General features: G+C 45.5%; 1 protein-coding gene across 9 annotated transcripts in view; it reads left to right on the forward strand.

Annotated features, from left to right (window-relative positions):
- The window catches only part of LOC130163679 (SH3 and multiple ankyrin repeat domains protein 2-like), a 193,884-nt gene extending 177,179 nt beyond the window's left edge, over positions 1-16,705 (forward strand). For 7 of the 9 annotated variants that reach the window (XM_056368132.1, XM_056368218.1, XM_056368057.1 and 4 more), the window contains 2 exons: positions 628-3,130; positions 11,660-16,705. In XM_056368132.1, coding sequence (XP_056224107.1) covers positions 628-3,130; positions 11,660-12,188 — 3,032 coding nt within the window. In that variant the 3' untranslated portion in view covers positions 12,189-16,705. Of the gene's footprint in view, positions 1-627; positions 3,131-5,344; positions 5,445-8,640; positions 8,656-11,659 lie in introns of all 9 variants that reach the window. The other 2 variants (XM_056368543.1, XM_056368626.1) reach the window with 2 other exon arrangements.
- The last annotated feature ends 22 nt before the right edge of the window (positions 16,706-16,727 follow it).

Consider the following 16,727-nt stretch of genomic DNA (forward strand, 5'->3'; position numbering starts at 1 on the left):
CCAACTTCCACAACTGGAAAACTCTGTACCTGTACAAATGGAGCCAGATGGAAGATGAATAACTCGCCTGTAGATCCACAAGAAGCTGCATTTGTATCTAAATGTCTCCACTTTTTCTCTACAGCAGAATAAAATTGATTGATTGATAATTTATCTGACCAGCCTTTAATATAAACACATGGCTTAACGTTCCTTTTAGATCTGGAAACAGATAATTATGTATCTGTGGAAAATAGTCTTGCGTATTATTTTTAACTGTCGCATAGCAAGGATATGGCTTTATATATATCTTTTATATATATAAATGTGTGTATATATATATAAATGTATACAGCCATGAGGAACCCTATAATCAAGTGCACCTACTTTATTAGTAAAAGCGTTTGTTTACACTTCAGCTCAGTGAAACTCTGTAGTGAAGATTTCAGTTCACTAAACTAACTCTCTACTGTCCGGCCTCTCACAAGTTGCAGGAACCTCCTGCTTGGATGAATAAAGGTTAAGACAGAGCTCACATCAATAAATGAGGGACTTCCTGTAGAGCGAGGGCGCCACGCTCGCTATAACAGATAGGGATGTCTCCCCCAGATCCTCACATCATTTTTCTTTCTGCCCCATTTCTCTAAGGAACATCGGAGGATGAGAAACAGGGATTCCTCACTCCTCCCCTTCTCAAGTTCTCCCGCAGCCTCTCCATGCCCGACACCTCAGAGGACATCCCCCCTCCCCCGGCCATCTCGCCCCCTTCGCCACCCGCCTACAACTCAGCTGCCGGCCCGACACCCAAAAGCTACGGCACCACGCGACCCAGCTTCACCCAGAACTCGCCTAACGCGGTGACGACCATCAGCCGGACCACCGACGTCGGCACGTTGAGGCGCGGCTACTTCCGCCAGAGCTCGGAGCAGTTCGAGAGCACGCGCACTCGAGGGCGCACGCCGGTGCCCGAGAACCCGTACTCCGAGGTGGGCAACAAGACTCTGTACGTGCCGGCGAAACCGGCTCGAAGGAAGGGGATGTTGGTGAAGCAGCCCAACGTGGAGGACAGCCCCGAGAAGACGTGTCACATGCCAGCAAGCCCCTCGGGCCCGGTTTCCATGCCAACGACGCCTGTAGAGCGAACGTGCTCCTCCATCCCCATCCCCACGATCATCGTCAAGGAGCCCTCCACCAGCAGCAGCGGCAAGAGCAGCCAGGGTAGCAGTATGGAGATCGAGCCCACCACCCCCGAACACCCGCCTCTCACCCCCACCGTCGGCGGGAGCGGAGGTCTGCGTCCCGAAGACCCGCTGTCACTAAGCAACCCCTTTGCGGCAGCTATAGCGGGGGCGGTACGGGACCGGGAGAAGAGGCTCGAGGCAAAAAAGAACTCAATCGCCTTCCAGTCGATAGACATCGGGGATGAGGACTTGAGCGGTCCCACGCCGACCCCCCGCCTCCGCCAGTCCAAGTCCATCGATGAAGGCATGTTCAGTAGCGACGAGCGGCTTCGAAGGATACTGGCTCCGCCCTCTGCAGCACAGCTTGGGCCGCCTGTCGGGGGAGGAAGTGGCAACATGACGGACTTCAACACCCCCGAGCCCACGGTGGTGCGGGAGCCTCTGAACACCAGAACAGGTCAGTGTCCCAACCTGGACAGTCCCGTCAGTCTCCCGTCCACGCCTCCCAAGAGCCACTACAGGGCCAACGGGACCTACCTCCATCCTGTCACCGGCAAACCCTTGGATCCTAATTCTCCACTGGCTCTGGCGCTGGCGGCTCGTGACCGGGCCATGAAGGAGCAACAAAACCACCCTCAGAATCAGCCCCAAAATCCTCCTCAGGTTCAGCAAACCCCCAAACACGAAGCCCAGTCCCTCCCGATCCAGCCCAGCCACAAACCAGACCTCAACCAACCGCTGTTCATCGACACCAAGCTACGCTCCGGGATCGAGACCAGTTTCGCCGCGATCTCCACGGCGACCATGGGCCGTCCCGGGCGGGGCGGGCTGCGGAGGCAGATGACAGAGCAGAAGTACGAGTCTGACGGGGCGAGGGAAGAGAGGCAGCATCAGGCGGTGGAGGAGAGGAAGAGTGCGCCGGCGGACGTGGCGGACTCGTCGCAGCCCAAGTCAGCCGGGCTCCTGATGGTCCACACCAGCACTGACGCAAGCAACAAGGTCAACAACCAGGACCTGGAGGGGCAGGACAGCAACAGACCCTCCGAGCTGAAGGACCCCAACCAGCCCGAACCCCTCAACGCCACCACGCTGGCCCCCAGCCCTCAGCCCGCCTCGTGCCGGAGGAGGAGCATTCCCCTGGGGGAATCCATGGACGAACCGGTGAAGCTTCCCTTCCGCATCCCCCCTCCCCCTCTGGCCTCAGTTGACATCGATGAAGACTTTGACTTCTCAGAGCCCCTCCCCCCACCGCTGGAGTTCGCCAACAGTATTGACATCCCCGACGACCAGGCTAGCGCCATCGCGGAGATGCTTCGGGAGCAGAGACGGAACGGGGGGCCTGCTCTACCCCCGTACCACGCCCACGCCCCCCCACCCGTCACCGATCAACACAAACGGGTGACAAACAGCATGCCCCCCTCGTACCCTCCTCCGCCGCCTGACCCGGAGTCGGGGGTGGGTGACTCGGGCATCGAAGAGGTGGACAGCCGCAGTAGCGGGGACCCCCAGCACATGGAGACCACCAGCACCGTGTCCAGCATCTCCACCCTGTCGTCGGAGGGGGGCTTCTGCGACAGCGCCCTGGAGAGCCTCTACGCCACCGCCGACGGACACGCCTTCCTCGTGGATCGGCCCCCCGTGCCCCCCAAACCCAAGGGCAAGTCCATCATCAACAGAACCTCGCTTTATCACGACGCTCTCATCGAAGAGCCCCCAGAGTCCTACGGGTCACCGCCTCAGGCCCCTCCCCCTCCCCCCTCCGAACCTCCCAGGACTCCTACTCAAAGGACATCCAAGCTGTGGGGCGATCAGGCCCCCGAGCTGTGCAGCCCCCCGTCCACGCCGGACACCAAGAACACCGTCATCACCGAGCTGAGCTCCATCCTGCAGCAAATGAACCGCGACAGGCCGCCCAAGACAGGGGAGAGCCTCGACTCCCCGACCGGGACCAGGGGGGCCTTCGGAACAAGGTACGTGACGAGTCCGTCCCGAGTGACTCAACTTTTCCTCTTATTTTTGTTTTTGTTTTGATGTCGAACGCTCCACGTTTTCCACGAGCTGCATAAGCGTCGTCTACTTCAGAGCGTGTTTAAAGTTTTCTCCTCATCTTAGTCTCATACTTCAGGAATCACATAAAGTCATTGAACCGTTGCACAAAAGACCTTAAAGACCATGAAGGTAAAGGCTGAATAGGTATCACGCCTGCTAAGCAACAGTCTCCGTGGAAACAGTAGATTTTTGCTGCTGTAAAATCCCTTTCACTGCCGCAAATTATTAACTAAGGAAAACTTTTAAGAGATTCAGTGCAACACGCTGAAGTAACTCGCTCAGCTGAGGAGAAACTAAACTTTACTTCATCAGAAAACTTAAGGTGTTTTGATCTTCCCTCATCTTTGACTTTATTTTGTCATGTATTTTAATGGTTAGTTACCTGTGTAAGAACAAGCAAAACCCCCAACACCTGCAGTATTTGCATGTAGCATTGTCTGGTGTCGTGTTTATCTGTTGTATCAAGCAGGACTCAACTAGATATTGATTGATATTGATACTATATTTTTAATGATGTGCACAGAAGACGTGAGGTTTAGGTGTTTTTTATTCATCTGCTGAAGTTGTTTGAGTTTCGTAGAAATGTAAGAAAAGGCCAGGCGTGGTGTCGTTCACCCCAGATACAAGAAAACATTTCCCCTCTTCCTCCTTGATGAGCTGATCATTGGTCAGTTGATTATTGATTATAGCTTCTGTAGGAGGGTCGGATGTCTGCAGCATTACAGCTCACCTGGTTGTTGGATGGTGTGCTGCTTGTATGTCATGTGAAAGGTTTACAGCGACATAGTGAACCCTCGATCCTCCGAGGCTCCATATATATATATGTATATGTGTATATATATATATATATACACATATATATATATATTTATATACTCTGTGTATAACACACATTCCAGAGCGTAACTTGGCAGGTTGTCAGATGTGGTAGGTGAGCACAGGTTTTAATATAGTTCTTTGTACAGGCGCAGTGATGATGCCAAACCTCTCTGTGACGGAGAGATGTCAGGAAGCTGCGCACCGTCTCTGCACCGTACTGTCGCTCGGCAAGAAACAGTTCCAGCATTTAACAGTTTCAGTTCTGTTACTGCAACTGCTAGCAGCTGCTAAACAGAACCATGGAGGCATGGTTCTGGAGGCATGGAGATCTTTAAGCTCCATCTTTTCTTCTTCTGTGTTTTATTTGAAGTGTTGAAGAAGAAGATGTATTTGTGGTTTTAAGAACCAAAAACCATCTCAGTGTAGTTTTACATCTCCTCTCTCAGGCTTCTCTCTGCAGCTCTATTAATAATGGGTCAGTGAGCCAATCAGAAGAGAGGAAGCCTCTGAGCCTATCTTTGGATGGTGGGTCCAGGTGGGCGGGGCTTGGTGACTGCTTTGTTGTGACATCACAAAGTTCCAGAAGTCCTGACGGCTGGTTTTAAGGCTCAGTTTCTGAATACAGGCTGTGTGCATTTCTCTGTGGACTGAGGCTTTGATACTTTCACAGCATTAATATAGAAGCTAGAGCTGATCTATAATCACACTACACATGGACACAGACCTTTACACTGGAGGAGCTTTAAATAAAAGTTGTCATCCTCTCACTTTCTATCTGACAGTTGTTTGTAGAATTTACTGTTTGACAGGTTGGATTCAAAGACTTACTGAGTGTTCATTTGAAACGTCCATGTCGTACATTGTTCAGGACATGCAGGAGTCACACTTTCAGTAAGTGGAACAACATTTTGATGGACCCTGCACCTGAACCAGCTCAGCTCATGGTTTTTTAAACTCACCCCCCCCCTTCCTCCCAGTATGAGAGGGAAATAAAAAGCACAATAAATAATTCACCGCTCACATGCATTTTGTATGAATGGTCCCATCGCTCATCAGAGAGGTGTAGAGAGCGGAGGGAGAGAGCTGATTCCTCTGGGCGCTCGTGTCTTCTGATCAAATAAGCGACGTTAGATCAACACAGTGACGTCTTTTTGTGGTAATTACAGTGAGATGCCCGGCGGCTGCTCAGGTCCGGGGCCTGGCGTGTCCTCCGTCACGTTTCCTGCCACATGCTATCACGTTATCCTCGTTTTCATCCTCTGCAGTTCAGAGTCCTGCCTGTCGACCTTTACACCTTGTACTCATCTCATTTTCAGCTCACGCCTCCCCTCCATCTTCATCTCCATTCTCTCCAGTCTCCTGTTGTCCCCTCACCTCCTCTTTCTTCATGCTCCTCTGTGTCTCCCGCCTTCACAGGTACGTTCCATCACCTCACTGCCGACGAACGACCTGTGTCAGCCTTTTGTGTGTTTGTCGTCCTCTGATTAGACTGTGGAGATCTTTGTTTCGTAACGTTAGGTAGCAGTGAGGAGAGAGTGAAACTGGGGACAAAGCAACAGAACGGTTTATTAACATATATGATCTGTATTTACATTTAAATAAAAACTAGAGAAAAACAGAGACAAATCAAGCATTAAAAGAAAGTAAACTGTAAGAAATGAGGAGAAATGTTCGTGTTTGTTGGAAACGGTTCAGTTGTAGAAAAAACTAATATCAATTTAAGTGTCGCTTTATTTTTTAACAGTCATTTTACTGTAATTTTACTGTTTTTTGGCTGTTTGAGTAGTTCCACAGGAAAGGGCTGTTCGATGTGGCGGAGCAGTGATGTCACAGGAAAAGTAATAGAGCATTTTCCTTAATTTCATATTTTAATAGGCGTTAAAAACAGGAATTTAAAAATCCATCAATAAATACTTCAGATTTTAAAATGTTTTTAGCATAAACAGCATAAAACTCATTAAATAAACCGTTTATAAATATGTTTGATAATTAATTAATAATAGAATTTGAAAAACTATTTGAAAACACATTTTGAAAACGGGAATACATTCCTGGATTCCCTCTTCAATCTCCATTTACTTTTTCCTTTTCCTTTTAGCTCATCGATTAGCTTAGCCACTTAGCTTCTCCTGTGACACCAGGAGAGCCAGATGTGTTCACTCGTCCTCAGTAACTGTTGTTCTCACCGCTTTTTGAAGACGATTTAAAAACTTTTAGTGCGACTTAGAGAAAACACTTATAACCTCAACATTAAAAAGTGACGCCCAGTTTGCCCGGGTCTTCCCTTTTTCGGTCAGCGTGAAGTTTGAAGGAATGAGATCGACTCATTTCAGTTACGAGCTCAAACAACCAGATGTTACCAGATGTTATCCTGCTGCTCTCAGCACATCCTGCTCAAACCAGTCAGCCACTTGTAATCCGGTCTCCTTCAATTGTTTCTGTGTGTGTGTGTGTGTGTGTGTGTGTGTGTGATAAAGTTTAAACCCCGCTCTCTCTCGTTCATCAGTGTCTGTGCTCAGAGGTTTTTTTTGTGTGTTGCACCGCCTGTGTGTCGTGGAGACGGTTGCCGCGGCGGCAGCTTCAGCAGCAGAGAGGGAGAAGCCTCGTGGTGTGAGGAGGGTAAAGGTTGGTCCGGCCTCTGTGACCGTCAAACAGATGGCAACAGAGAAACACAGAAGATGGCCTAGATTCACACATGCTCTTCCTCTCTCTCTCTCTCTCTCTCTCTCTCTCTCCATCCTTTGCTCTTCTGCTCATCCTCATCCCTCCTTCAGGATGTTAGAGAATCAGCCTCAGCTCTGGTGCTAACATCAGATTTTCTCTTTTGGACGTTTGTTGGTTTCTCTCTCTCTCTCTCTCTCTCTCTCTCTTTTTTTTTTATCCTTGTCTCTTAGCCTCCCAGATTAAATGTGCGTTGGTTGTGCCTGTGGACGAAAGGGTTGCCTAGCAACCTGCTGATGAGAGCAGCCTTGAGGCCTGCAGTGATGTCAGTCTGAGTCGGGGGAGGGGTGTGTGTGTTTGTACATGTGTGTGTGTGTGTGTGTGTGTGTGAGAGAGAGAGAGAGATGGATGGAGGATGGCAGGACTAACCCTCAGCAGAGTTCAACATCATCTCACGCAGGTCACGTGCTGCGCTGCTTTAGTAGGCCAGCGTTATGTAACCCAGCACCGCCGAGTCAGAGTGTGTGTGTGTGTGTCTGTGTGTGTGTATGTGTGATTTCATTCGAGCTTCTATAAATAAAGGCAGCGTGTGCACACATGCTGATGAGTGCGACCCTGTGTGTGTGTGTGTGTATGTGTTTGTGTGTGTGTGCGTGTGTGTCATGTGATGTGTGGGCGTGGCGAAGGCGAGGTCTCCCACCACAGATATCAATAGCTCTGCATCACTTTCCTCTCAACCCGCTCAGCTGATGGAGGAGCAGCGTCGTCCCTGCGCTGAACCGAAAGCCAGAGAGGACACACGTTTGTGTATGTGTGTGTGTGTGTGTGTGTGTGTGTGTGTGTGTGTGCTGTTGGTTTAGAGCTCTATGTGACTGTTTTATTTTTAACAATTTAACAAAATAAACTGTATGAACTCGAGCTGCAACAAAGAATCATTTTCTAATTGTTATCATTTATTATTGATTAATGGTTTGGTTACATCTCAGACCAATCGATTAGGTGTTTTCACACCCGCTCTTTTTAGTCCTGTTAAACTGAACCCTGGTTCTTCTTCCCCCTCTGGTTCAGTTCAGTTCAATTCCCAGAATTCAAAGCGACATTCAAATAGTTTTGTCTGACACAGTTTAAAACCTGAAGATATTCACTTCACTGTGACAGGAAACACACGAATCTGCAGGGAATCCATTCTGTCCAGTTCTCCACTAATGTCTGTGGAGGTGTGGCTTCGTGTCACCAGCTGTTCCCGCCCTTACCGTTGCGTCACGAAGCTGTCGCCTGATTCTGAGTCTTTAGTTTATTGTCAAATACCTGCCTCAGCTGAGCTTTGTGTTTTAGCGCTCATTAACAAATGCTAACACGCTACACTGAGATGGTGAACATTGTACCTGCTAAACATCAGCATGTTAGCATTTAGCTTGAACTGCTGCGCCTCAAAGAGATGCTAACACGGCTAACACTTTTTCTTTGTTGCTGTCTAAAGCCATTAAAGAGTCAGAGTCACTTCATCCCGACTGGACGTGAATGAAGTTTGATCGGTCGGTCGCCTGAGAGAAAGTCGGAGCGTAGCGCCGTCCTCTTTTGTCGTGCGTGACTCTTGGTAGTTGCAGGAAATGGTAATAAGGTCAGAGAAGCTAAACGAGGCTCTGTGCTAATTAGTCTAATAGGCAATTACATACTTTTCACATCAATTTAAGTCCTGTAACAGAAAGTGTTTAACACATGATAGAACAGAGACGGATCTGCAGTCAGACCTGTCGTTATGTAGAAATAAAGATGTCAGATGTGACCCAGCAGCAGGAGACGTGGACGGAAGATGTTGTGTTTTTTCATCCATTCCCATCTTTTCTTTAATCATGTGTGTGTGTGTGTTTTTGTTTTTGTTTTACATGCTGTTCATCACGTTGTCCTCTGTCTCCATCTCATCCATCCAACACGACTTCCTGTGGGAAAGCTGGTGCTGAAAAGTGTAAGTTTTTTTTTTTTGTCACTGAGTGTCGGGGCTCGGAAGAACACACACACACACACACACACACCCCACCCCCACCACCAACCCCCCCCTTTTAACAATGGCCCAGTTCCATTTTGGCTGAACGACCCTCCTTTAGTCCCCTTCACTTCCCCCTCAGGCCGTTCCATATGTCACGAGCGGGGAGGAGGGATATCTAGGCTGCACCTCGCAGTTGGTGAGGAAGTCGGTGAGAGAGAGCGAGGAGGTCGAGTTCATCACAGTGTTCTATTGATCCATTAGGAGAACACACACACACACACACACACACACACACACACACACACACACACAAGAAACAAGCTGCTGGGGGAAGTTGAAGGAAGGGGATCACTCTGCATGGGCTGGTGTGTGTGTGTGTTGTGTATCCTTGTGTGTCACTGCTCCAAATATCAGCACATCCATCACATCCCTCCATCTGGGGCAGAGTGTGATGTGTCACACACACACACACACACACACACACACACACACACACAGTGTTTCAGCTGCTGTTTTCAGTTGGAGCCTCTTGATCTTAATGACCGACTCGTTTCGGCTGTAAAACAACATGTTCCACGTTTCATGTTTCCATCTCATGTTGAAAAGAAGCTTCACACACTGATTTATCTTGAATAACTCACAGCTGTTTGTCTCTGTAGTATCTTCTATATTTCTGTCAACAAATCCCATGAAAAGATAATGTGTCGATCCGTCTCTCAACACCTTCCCTCCTCTGTCTGAGGCTCATTGGTTCCACCTGAAGACAAATATATAAATTCAATTATCTGTAATTTAATAAAACGGCTGCTCACTGCAGGTTTGAACAAACTTTACTCAAACGTGAGGAAAGAGGATTTGTTGGGACTATTTTCAGCTGAGGATTAATCCACATGATGTTTATGGAGCTCTACGGCTCACAGGAATAACTTTTATCAATATTTCAATACTTGTTAAAAGGAGTGATTCATCATTGATTTTCACGGGATTTGTTGACAATAAGTCAATAAGATGATGAGTCATCGTCATCAGGCTCAAGCTCGTTTGTCTTCGAGTTGTGAGCAGTTCAGCTTTTCTCCTTTAAACCTCCAGAAGACGCAGAATATTAGAATATTCTTTTCTTTCAGCACCAGTTTAATTTACAGGTGTGAACAAAAGGCAAAGAACAGCGGTTGTAATCGACACTGTGGAGTGGAATCAGTTTCTAGTGCGATAAATAAAGTGACTGTAAATATGATTATGATACCAACTTCAAGAAGTGGACATTTTCCTTTAATGTAATTAGTAACCTGATAATATAAATAATTCATTGCTGTTAATTATTTATAAGGCATAACTTTTCTTTAAAAGATGGTTTCTATAATAAAATCAATACTAAAATTAATAATACTATTAATAATTAAGAAAAAACAATAAAGTATATATAAAGTGTGTGTGTGTATATATATATATATATATATATATATATATATATATAAGCATATGGAATCATTTTATGACATTAAAAGGAAATTATTATTGTTTTAATCACACTACAAGGTTCAGATTATTATTATGATGAAGGCCAAGCAGCTTAATATCATTTATTTATCATAAATAATAATAATAATTAAAACAAGCTGCCGCACCACGAGTTTATCTTGCAGGAGTTTTGGTTTTGTTAAATTACAAATTGTGCTGTAACGTAAAAATATATCACATTTAAAAAAGGTGTTCGCCAGAAAACAGCTGAAAGAAAAGTTAGGTGACTCCTGCACAAAAGAGGGTCAAACATGCACCAGCTTCATCATCCTCATCCTCTCCATCAGCTGCTGTGGCTCTGCTCAAACATTTAGCTAATGCTGCCACCTACTGTCCGTTCTGCAGCATTACATGATGAACATCTGTAGGTTCATGTTAATGATCCAAACTCTCGTCTCCTTTTCCTCTGGACTCCTTGAATAAACTCGTTCTCAGTTATAGAGATTCTTCCATCATCACTCCACCCTCCGTCTGTTCATGAACGTCACATCACTGTCACCCATTTTATTTTGAAAGTGTGCCGTATGTTTTTAGCTCCACTTCCTGCCTGATGTGGTGTGAAGATCAACTCACAGCGACTATTAACTCACTTTTATTCATTCATGTATTTGTTTTAATCGTGGTGTCACCTCCCAGGAACTTGTTTTACTGTGTTAAAGGTCACATTAACATGTTTAATGCAAAGTGTTAATGTTCATTTATTGTTTTTCTCCCAATTCAATGTAATAATAGATAATAATAAAATAGAAATCAAATGCAGAACGAGCACAAAGGAAAGAAAACGTTACTTATTTCACATTTAAACATGTCTGACTTCTGTTTCAGCTCAACCTCCATCACCTCAAACAAAGAGTATAATGTTTCCGACATGACGCAAATAAAAACAAACATACAGTGGATTAAATAATAAATAAAAAGGAAAAGAAAATGTGTTAAAGAGACTTTTCACCGATTCAGTTTAATCTTCACAACTGATCATCATCATCATCATCATCATTATCATCAGTGTTTCTCCAGCTTTGGGCATGAGGGTGTCATGATGATACACTCTACTGAGGTGTATTATGGGAAATGTAGGAGACTAAAGTTCAGGACGTCTCAAACTCTGCTGCTTCGATTTTAACCAATTATTTCTTATTATTTCCTCGACTTTATGGACGTGTGTTTTCTGTCTCTTTAAATCTTAAACTATTATTTCATTGAACAGGAAGTTTTCAGACAGTTTCCTGTATGATTCAAAATAAAAGTCTGTGACTGTATTTTCACAGCAAATTGAAAACAAGTCTTAAATAAATTAAATCAACCAGAAACTTTGTGGAGGAACCTGCTGCGTACTGGACAGACGTACATGTTGGAGGTCACTGGGCTAAAGCATCATTTCCTGTACACTATTTTGAAAGTCATGCAGCTCTGGTCAGTATTTGTTTATGATGAGTGACTCACCTGTTGTCTCCTCCCCCCTCAGGCCGCCCACAGAAGACTCAGGAATGCGTAATAACGCCGCCGCCGCTGCTGCCCTCACCTCCACCCCGCCCAGCAGCCTCCCGTCCCAGCCACACCCCTGCAGCCCGCCAGACTCCGCCTCCTCCCTCACCCCCTGCTCCTCGCTGCCGCCCTCCGTGTCACCCACCCTCACCGACGTCTTCGGCCTGCCCACCCCGCCCATGGGCAGCGGCGGCGGCTACAGCCTGAGTTCCTCGTGCGGCGGCAGCGGCAGCTCGCGCTCCCCATCGCCGCTCACGCTGATGCAGGCCGTGGCGGCCTCGGGCAAGCCCTTCGCCTCCAAACCCATGGAGCTGTGGAGCAAGCACGACGTGGCGGACTGGCTGGAGAGCCTCAACCTGGGGGAGCACAGGGACGCCTTCCTGGACAATGAGATCGAGGGCGCCCACCTGCCCTCGCTGCAAAAGGAGGACCTGATAGACCTGGGCGTGACGAGGGTGGGCCACCGCATGAACATCGAGAGGGCCCTCAAGCTGCTGCAGGACAGATAAGCCCCGAGGAGACGGGGTGGCGACGTGCGGAGTCAGGGCCGAGGAGAGGGAGGTGTCACCGATCACTTCATCAGACATAATCTCAAGTCGTGGAACTGGGTAGAAGTTTTGTCCAAACTGATGCTGCCTCTTGCCGTTTTTTGTCCTCTCTCATCCTCCGTTGTCGCCCTCATCTCAGTGCTCCGGTCTTGTCCGCCCTCTTCCTCCTTCCCGCCGCCCCGAGCATCAGGGGATCATGGGACGTCTGGAGGAAGTGCAGGGGCAGAGAGAAGAGAATAGCTGCTATGTCACATCATGGAGGGAGAACGCAGAGGAGGCCGGTGTGAAGGACTGTCCACTGTCCAGAAGACAAACACTCTGGAATAGTTCGTCCTCAAACGCTGGAAAAAAATACTCGACTGGAAGTTTCTTTCACATAAAGACTCGCTCACCCAACTGCTTTGGAATACTAAAGACTTTTTCCATACACCCCGGTGCGGGTGCATGAAGAACCAGCTGAGCTGGTCGTTGCTCCTTTTCTATCTTTGCTAGAGTTTGTTCAGAGAATAATATTTCTTCACTAGAGTCCTACCGGAGTTATATTTCTGGTTGCATCTAAAGTTGTAGAGAAAAATTTGAGATAGACTCCATTTTTTTCTTTTGCTTTTCACCTGTTTGTGTCAAAATAAGAACTTTAGCTGACATGTTTAAACAAATACTAAACCATATCACACACACACACACACACACACACACACACACACTTTATGCACAGTGCCACACACTGAATACAAACAAGAGTACACACTGTCTTCACAGACGTATACACATCCTGAGCATGTTCACACACTGTTGCTGCGATGGCCTTCTCCTGAGAGAGAGCACAGCGAGGAGAGAGGTGGTCACCAGAGGAGGAGGAGCTCTCGCCTCGCCGCTCTACACCCACCCGGCGTCCACCTCAAGGAAAACCGAGGCGAGGACAGGAGGCACAAGACGGACAGAAATATTCTCACCTTGAAACGGTTGTACCGACTTGTCTGGCTGTAAAGGGCGTCCTTGTCCTCTCTTGGCTTTTCCTTCTAGTTGTGTGTGTGCGTGTGCGGAGGTGTGTTTGTGTGTGTGTGTGTGTTTCAAGGCCAGTTTAGCTATTTCCATGGATCTGCTATATAGGCCACAGTATAGGGAAACTAGAGCTGTTCTTCACTTTTGTACTTCATTCTGTCAGATCCTCCTCCACCTCACCATTAGCAGGTCAACACTAGGAACACATGTGGCCCCACAGTGACGCTGATGTATAAGACACCCTGCGTGTGTGTGATAGAAGTTGAGGTATTTTAGAGAAAGAAATTAAATATTAAACATCTTTACAGGAATAATTCAACATTTTGGGAAACGAGCTCGATGAGAAGATCGATCCCATCGTCGTCCCCGTCTGTTAAAGTCAGAGCTGCAGTGAAAGTGAAAAAGGAAAACTTCATTCAGAGAAGTAAGAATGAAAACAAAACAAAATGCAGTGGAAACACTTGATGACGTACGTGAATCATGTGACTTTAAACATCTCGTCCAAAACTTCCTCACGTCTATTTTTCCACAACGTTTTTTGTCCGGTTTAGTTTTAACGACCTCATGGCTTTGCACCCCCTTCTTCTTCTTCTGCTGTAGTTTAACAGCTACCAACTTCGAAATTAGTTCAAATTTGAAATTTGAAACTAAAACAGCTAGCAAGGCCAGGTCCAAAGTTTAAAAAATAATCAGCCTCTAAATCTCTCTAATATCTCATTTCTTAATTAGTGAAATTAAGGCAGATTTTTAATAGGTCAGGTTAGAGGTTTCCTCCCTTTCCCAGTCTTTATGCTAAGCTACGCTAGGCTAGTTTCATATTTAACACACAGGTATGGGAATGGTATTGATCTTCTCATCTTTTTTAAGTCAGCAAGAAAGTGAATAAGCACATTTCCCAAAATGTCCAACTATTTAACATTCAATAGCGTTTTTTTGAATTTGAATTGACGTTTTTTTTTTTTTCTTCCAAAAATGTCTTTCAACAGTTTTAAAAAACACAAATTAAAAGCAACTGAATATTTAAAGAGCTAAAACTCAAGTTTTACCAGAGAAGTCTCATATTTTCTATTTAGCTAAAGGACTACCTGAACATTTTGTACATCGTTCTTTGCTAATAAAAATGACTCAATGAGATTTGTTAGCATTGAGCTAACTAGCGCTCAAATCCTGTCAGATCCAAAATGAACCAAACAAACAGCAGTGCAGCTGTTTAAAGGAACAATTCTGTGATTTTAGAACAGACAGTCAAAAGGGAAAGTGAACTGTTTTTAGACCGAACCAGCCTTCAGCTGTGAAGTTCTTCCTCTAACGAAGGCTGGAGACGTAACGCTGCGCTAACGGAGCTGTAGCAGACTGACACTGGCGGCCCCTACACGCCCAGACTGTTTGTCTTTGAGGATGAACGAGATCTTTTCTTACCAATGTATTTATCAGCAGGTCAGCGCCTGATAACGTGACATCACTCCGAGCCATCTGACTTTCAGAGCAGATGGAGAATCCCTGGCTTCAGGGTTTTATGTCGAATTACGTGTTCACATAAGTCCACAAACATGCCTTCTCCTGCCCTCTTACCACTGTGCAAGAAACAACCAGAGAATAACCTGACAGAGCTGGCAGATGTTCATCAGCCGGACCCCCCCCCCCTCCCCATGTCAGATTAGACAGGGATAGAAACCACTTCTGATCTGCTGCAGATGATGAGTCCCATGTTGTTATCCAGTCTCACTGCAGCTCCAGCAGCAGAGACCAGATTTAAAGTTTCTTATAAGAGTCCGGTTTAAAACTAAATCAGCATTTATAAATCTGGAGATGTGTGTGTTTGCTAGCAGTGATTACAGGCTGGTCAGAAGTAGAAGTGCAGTGTGTGTTGAAATGTGTATATAAGAGTGTTTAACAGGATAAAAATGTCTATTTGATTATATGTATAGCTCTATTAAAAGGTTTAGAGTAAAAAAAAAATGTTAAAAAGAAATTCTATGAAGGTTCATTTATAGTTGTAGTTGCCAGAGCTGATGTGATGACCAAAGCAGTGGTCTCATTCGCCCCCTTCATCCTGCAGAGGATGCCTTAAATATCTCACTGTTCCCTCCCTCCACTTCCTGCACCTCTGTCGGTTGTAGAGCGCACCTCACCTGTGGTTTGAACCCCAACATCTGGAAGTAATATATATATATATATATATATATATATATATATCGTTTTAGAACAAGTTCACCCTTCTTTGGTTTCATATCACACTCCGCAGCTTCATGTAGGTGCAGCTTTTCGAGGAGACACATGAAACATACACAAGCTCTGTGTTCTGTGAACATTAGCCGTATGGAGGCTGGCACGGGACAATGCTGCTATAATCCTGTTCCTGTTTGAACGTGTAACTTATTTTAAAACAAACAGCGACGTGTCGGAGGGGGTAGAAAAGCACAGTATTTTTAAAGATTTGTATAGAGTTCTATGAAATTTTATAGAGGTTATCTGAACAAAAACTGTTCAACACTGACGCGTGGATTGCCAAAAACAGAAATACTATATAGATTAAAAAAAAATGTGGATATTATTAGACTTATGGGTTATGTAAGAAGCAATATTTATTCTGAATGAATCTCCTTGGTTGTGTTTTATTTTCCCATTTTAAAGTTACATATCATGATGCAATCACTTGTCAGTGTTTTAATGAAGTGTTGCCTAAAGTAGATACACTCTCTCCTGCAGTAGTAAGATATATTTTGGCCAATCAAGTGACCACGAAACCCAGGTATCTTCTGACGACCCCCATCTGCCTGACTAGACTCCTCTCATCTTCTGAAACCCCCGAGTCCAGAGTGTGTTGTATAAAAATGAAAAAAAAAAAAATCTGTAAATTTAAAAAAAATATATATCTGCAGGCCATCTCAGTAGGAAACTATATGAAACCTATATATATGTATACATACATAAATCCACCAAAAAGATTAGTGGTGGCTGCTGACTCCTTTATCAGCAGGTCACTGTCAGTTTTCTCTGTGGAAATGTAGAGCTGAGTAGATGTAGTAAGAATCTTTAAAGAGCATCACCGTGGCGTGGCGCTTCACCAGGCCATGTTTAGGACAGGCATGGCTCACTAACCCACTTCCACTCCCCTTCAAAACACTGCTCCCACCTTTATCATTGTCCAACATTTGGGTAACTGTTTCTTTTCTTTTTTTTTCTTTCTTAATTAATTAATTTATTTTTTTCATTAATAGATTTTATTCTTTGATTAAGTCTTCATAGAGACTAAGATGTTTTTCGGTAATTTGTGCAAAGACTTGTGTTCATGTTTTCTATGTTGCTGTAATTTTGTGCTACTAAATCATCATAGAGTCAACTAATTACTGAAATGAAAAGAGAGAGAATTTTCCTGTAACTACACTCTTCCTTTCCCCTGCCCCTCGAATCCTCAAGACTTCTTGTATGGCAACCAAAATTCACTGTAAGAAATAAATATAATATTGCACTAGTGTTGTATCCCTCTGAGTCCTT

This window comes from Seriola aureovittata, chromosome 1, assembly GCF_021018895.1.
Source record: "Seriola aureovittata isolate HTS-2021-v1 ecotype China chromosome 1, ASM2101889v1, whole genome shotgun sequence".
NCBI classification, from domain to species: Eukaryota; Metazoa; Chordata; class Actinopteri; order Carangiformes; family Carangidae; genus Seriola; species Seriola aureovittata.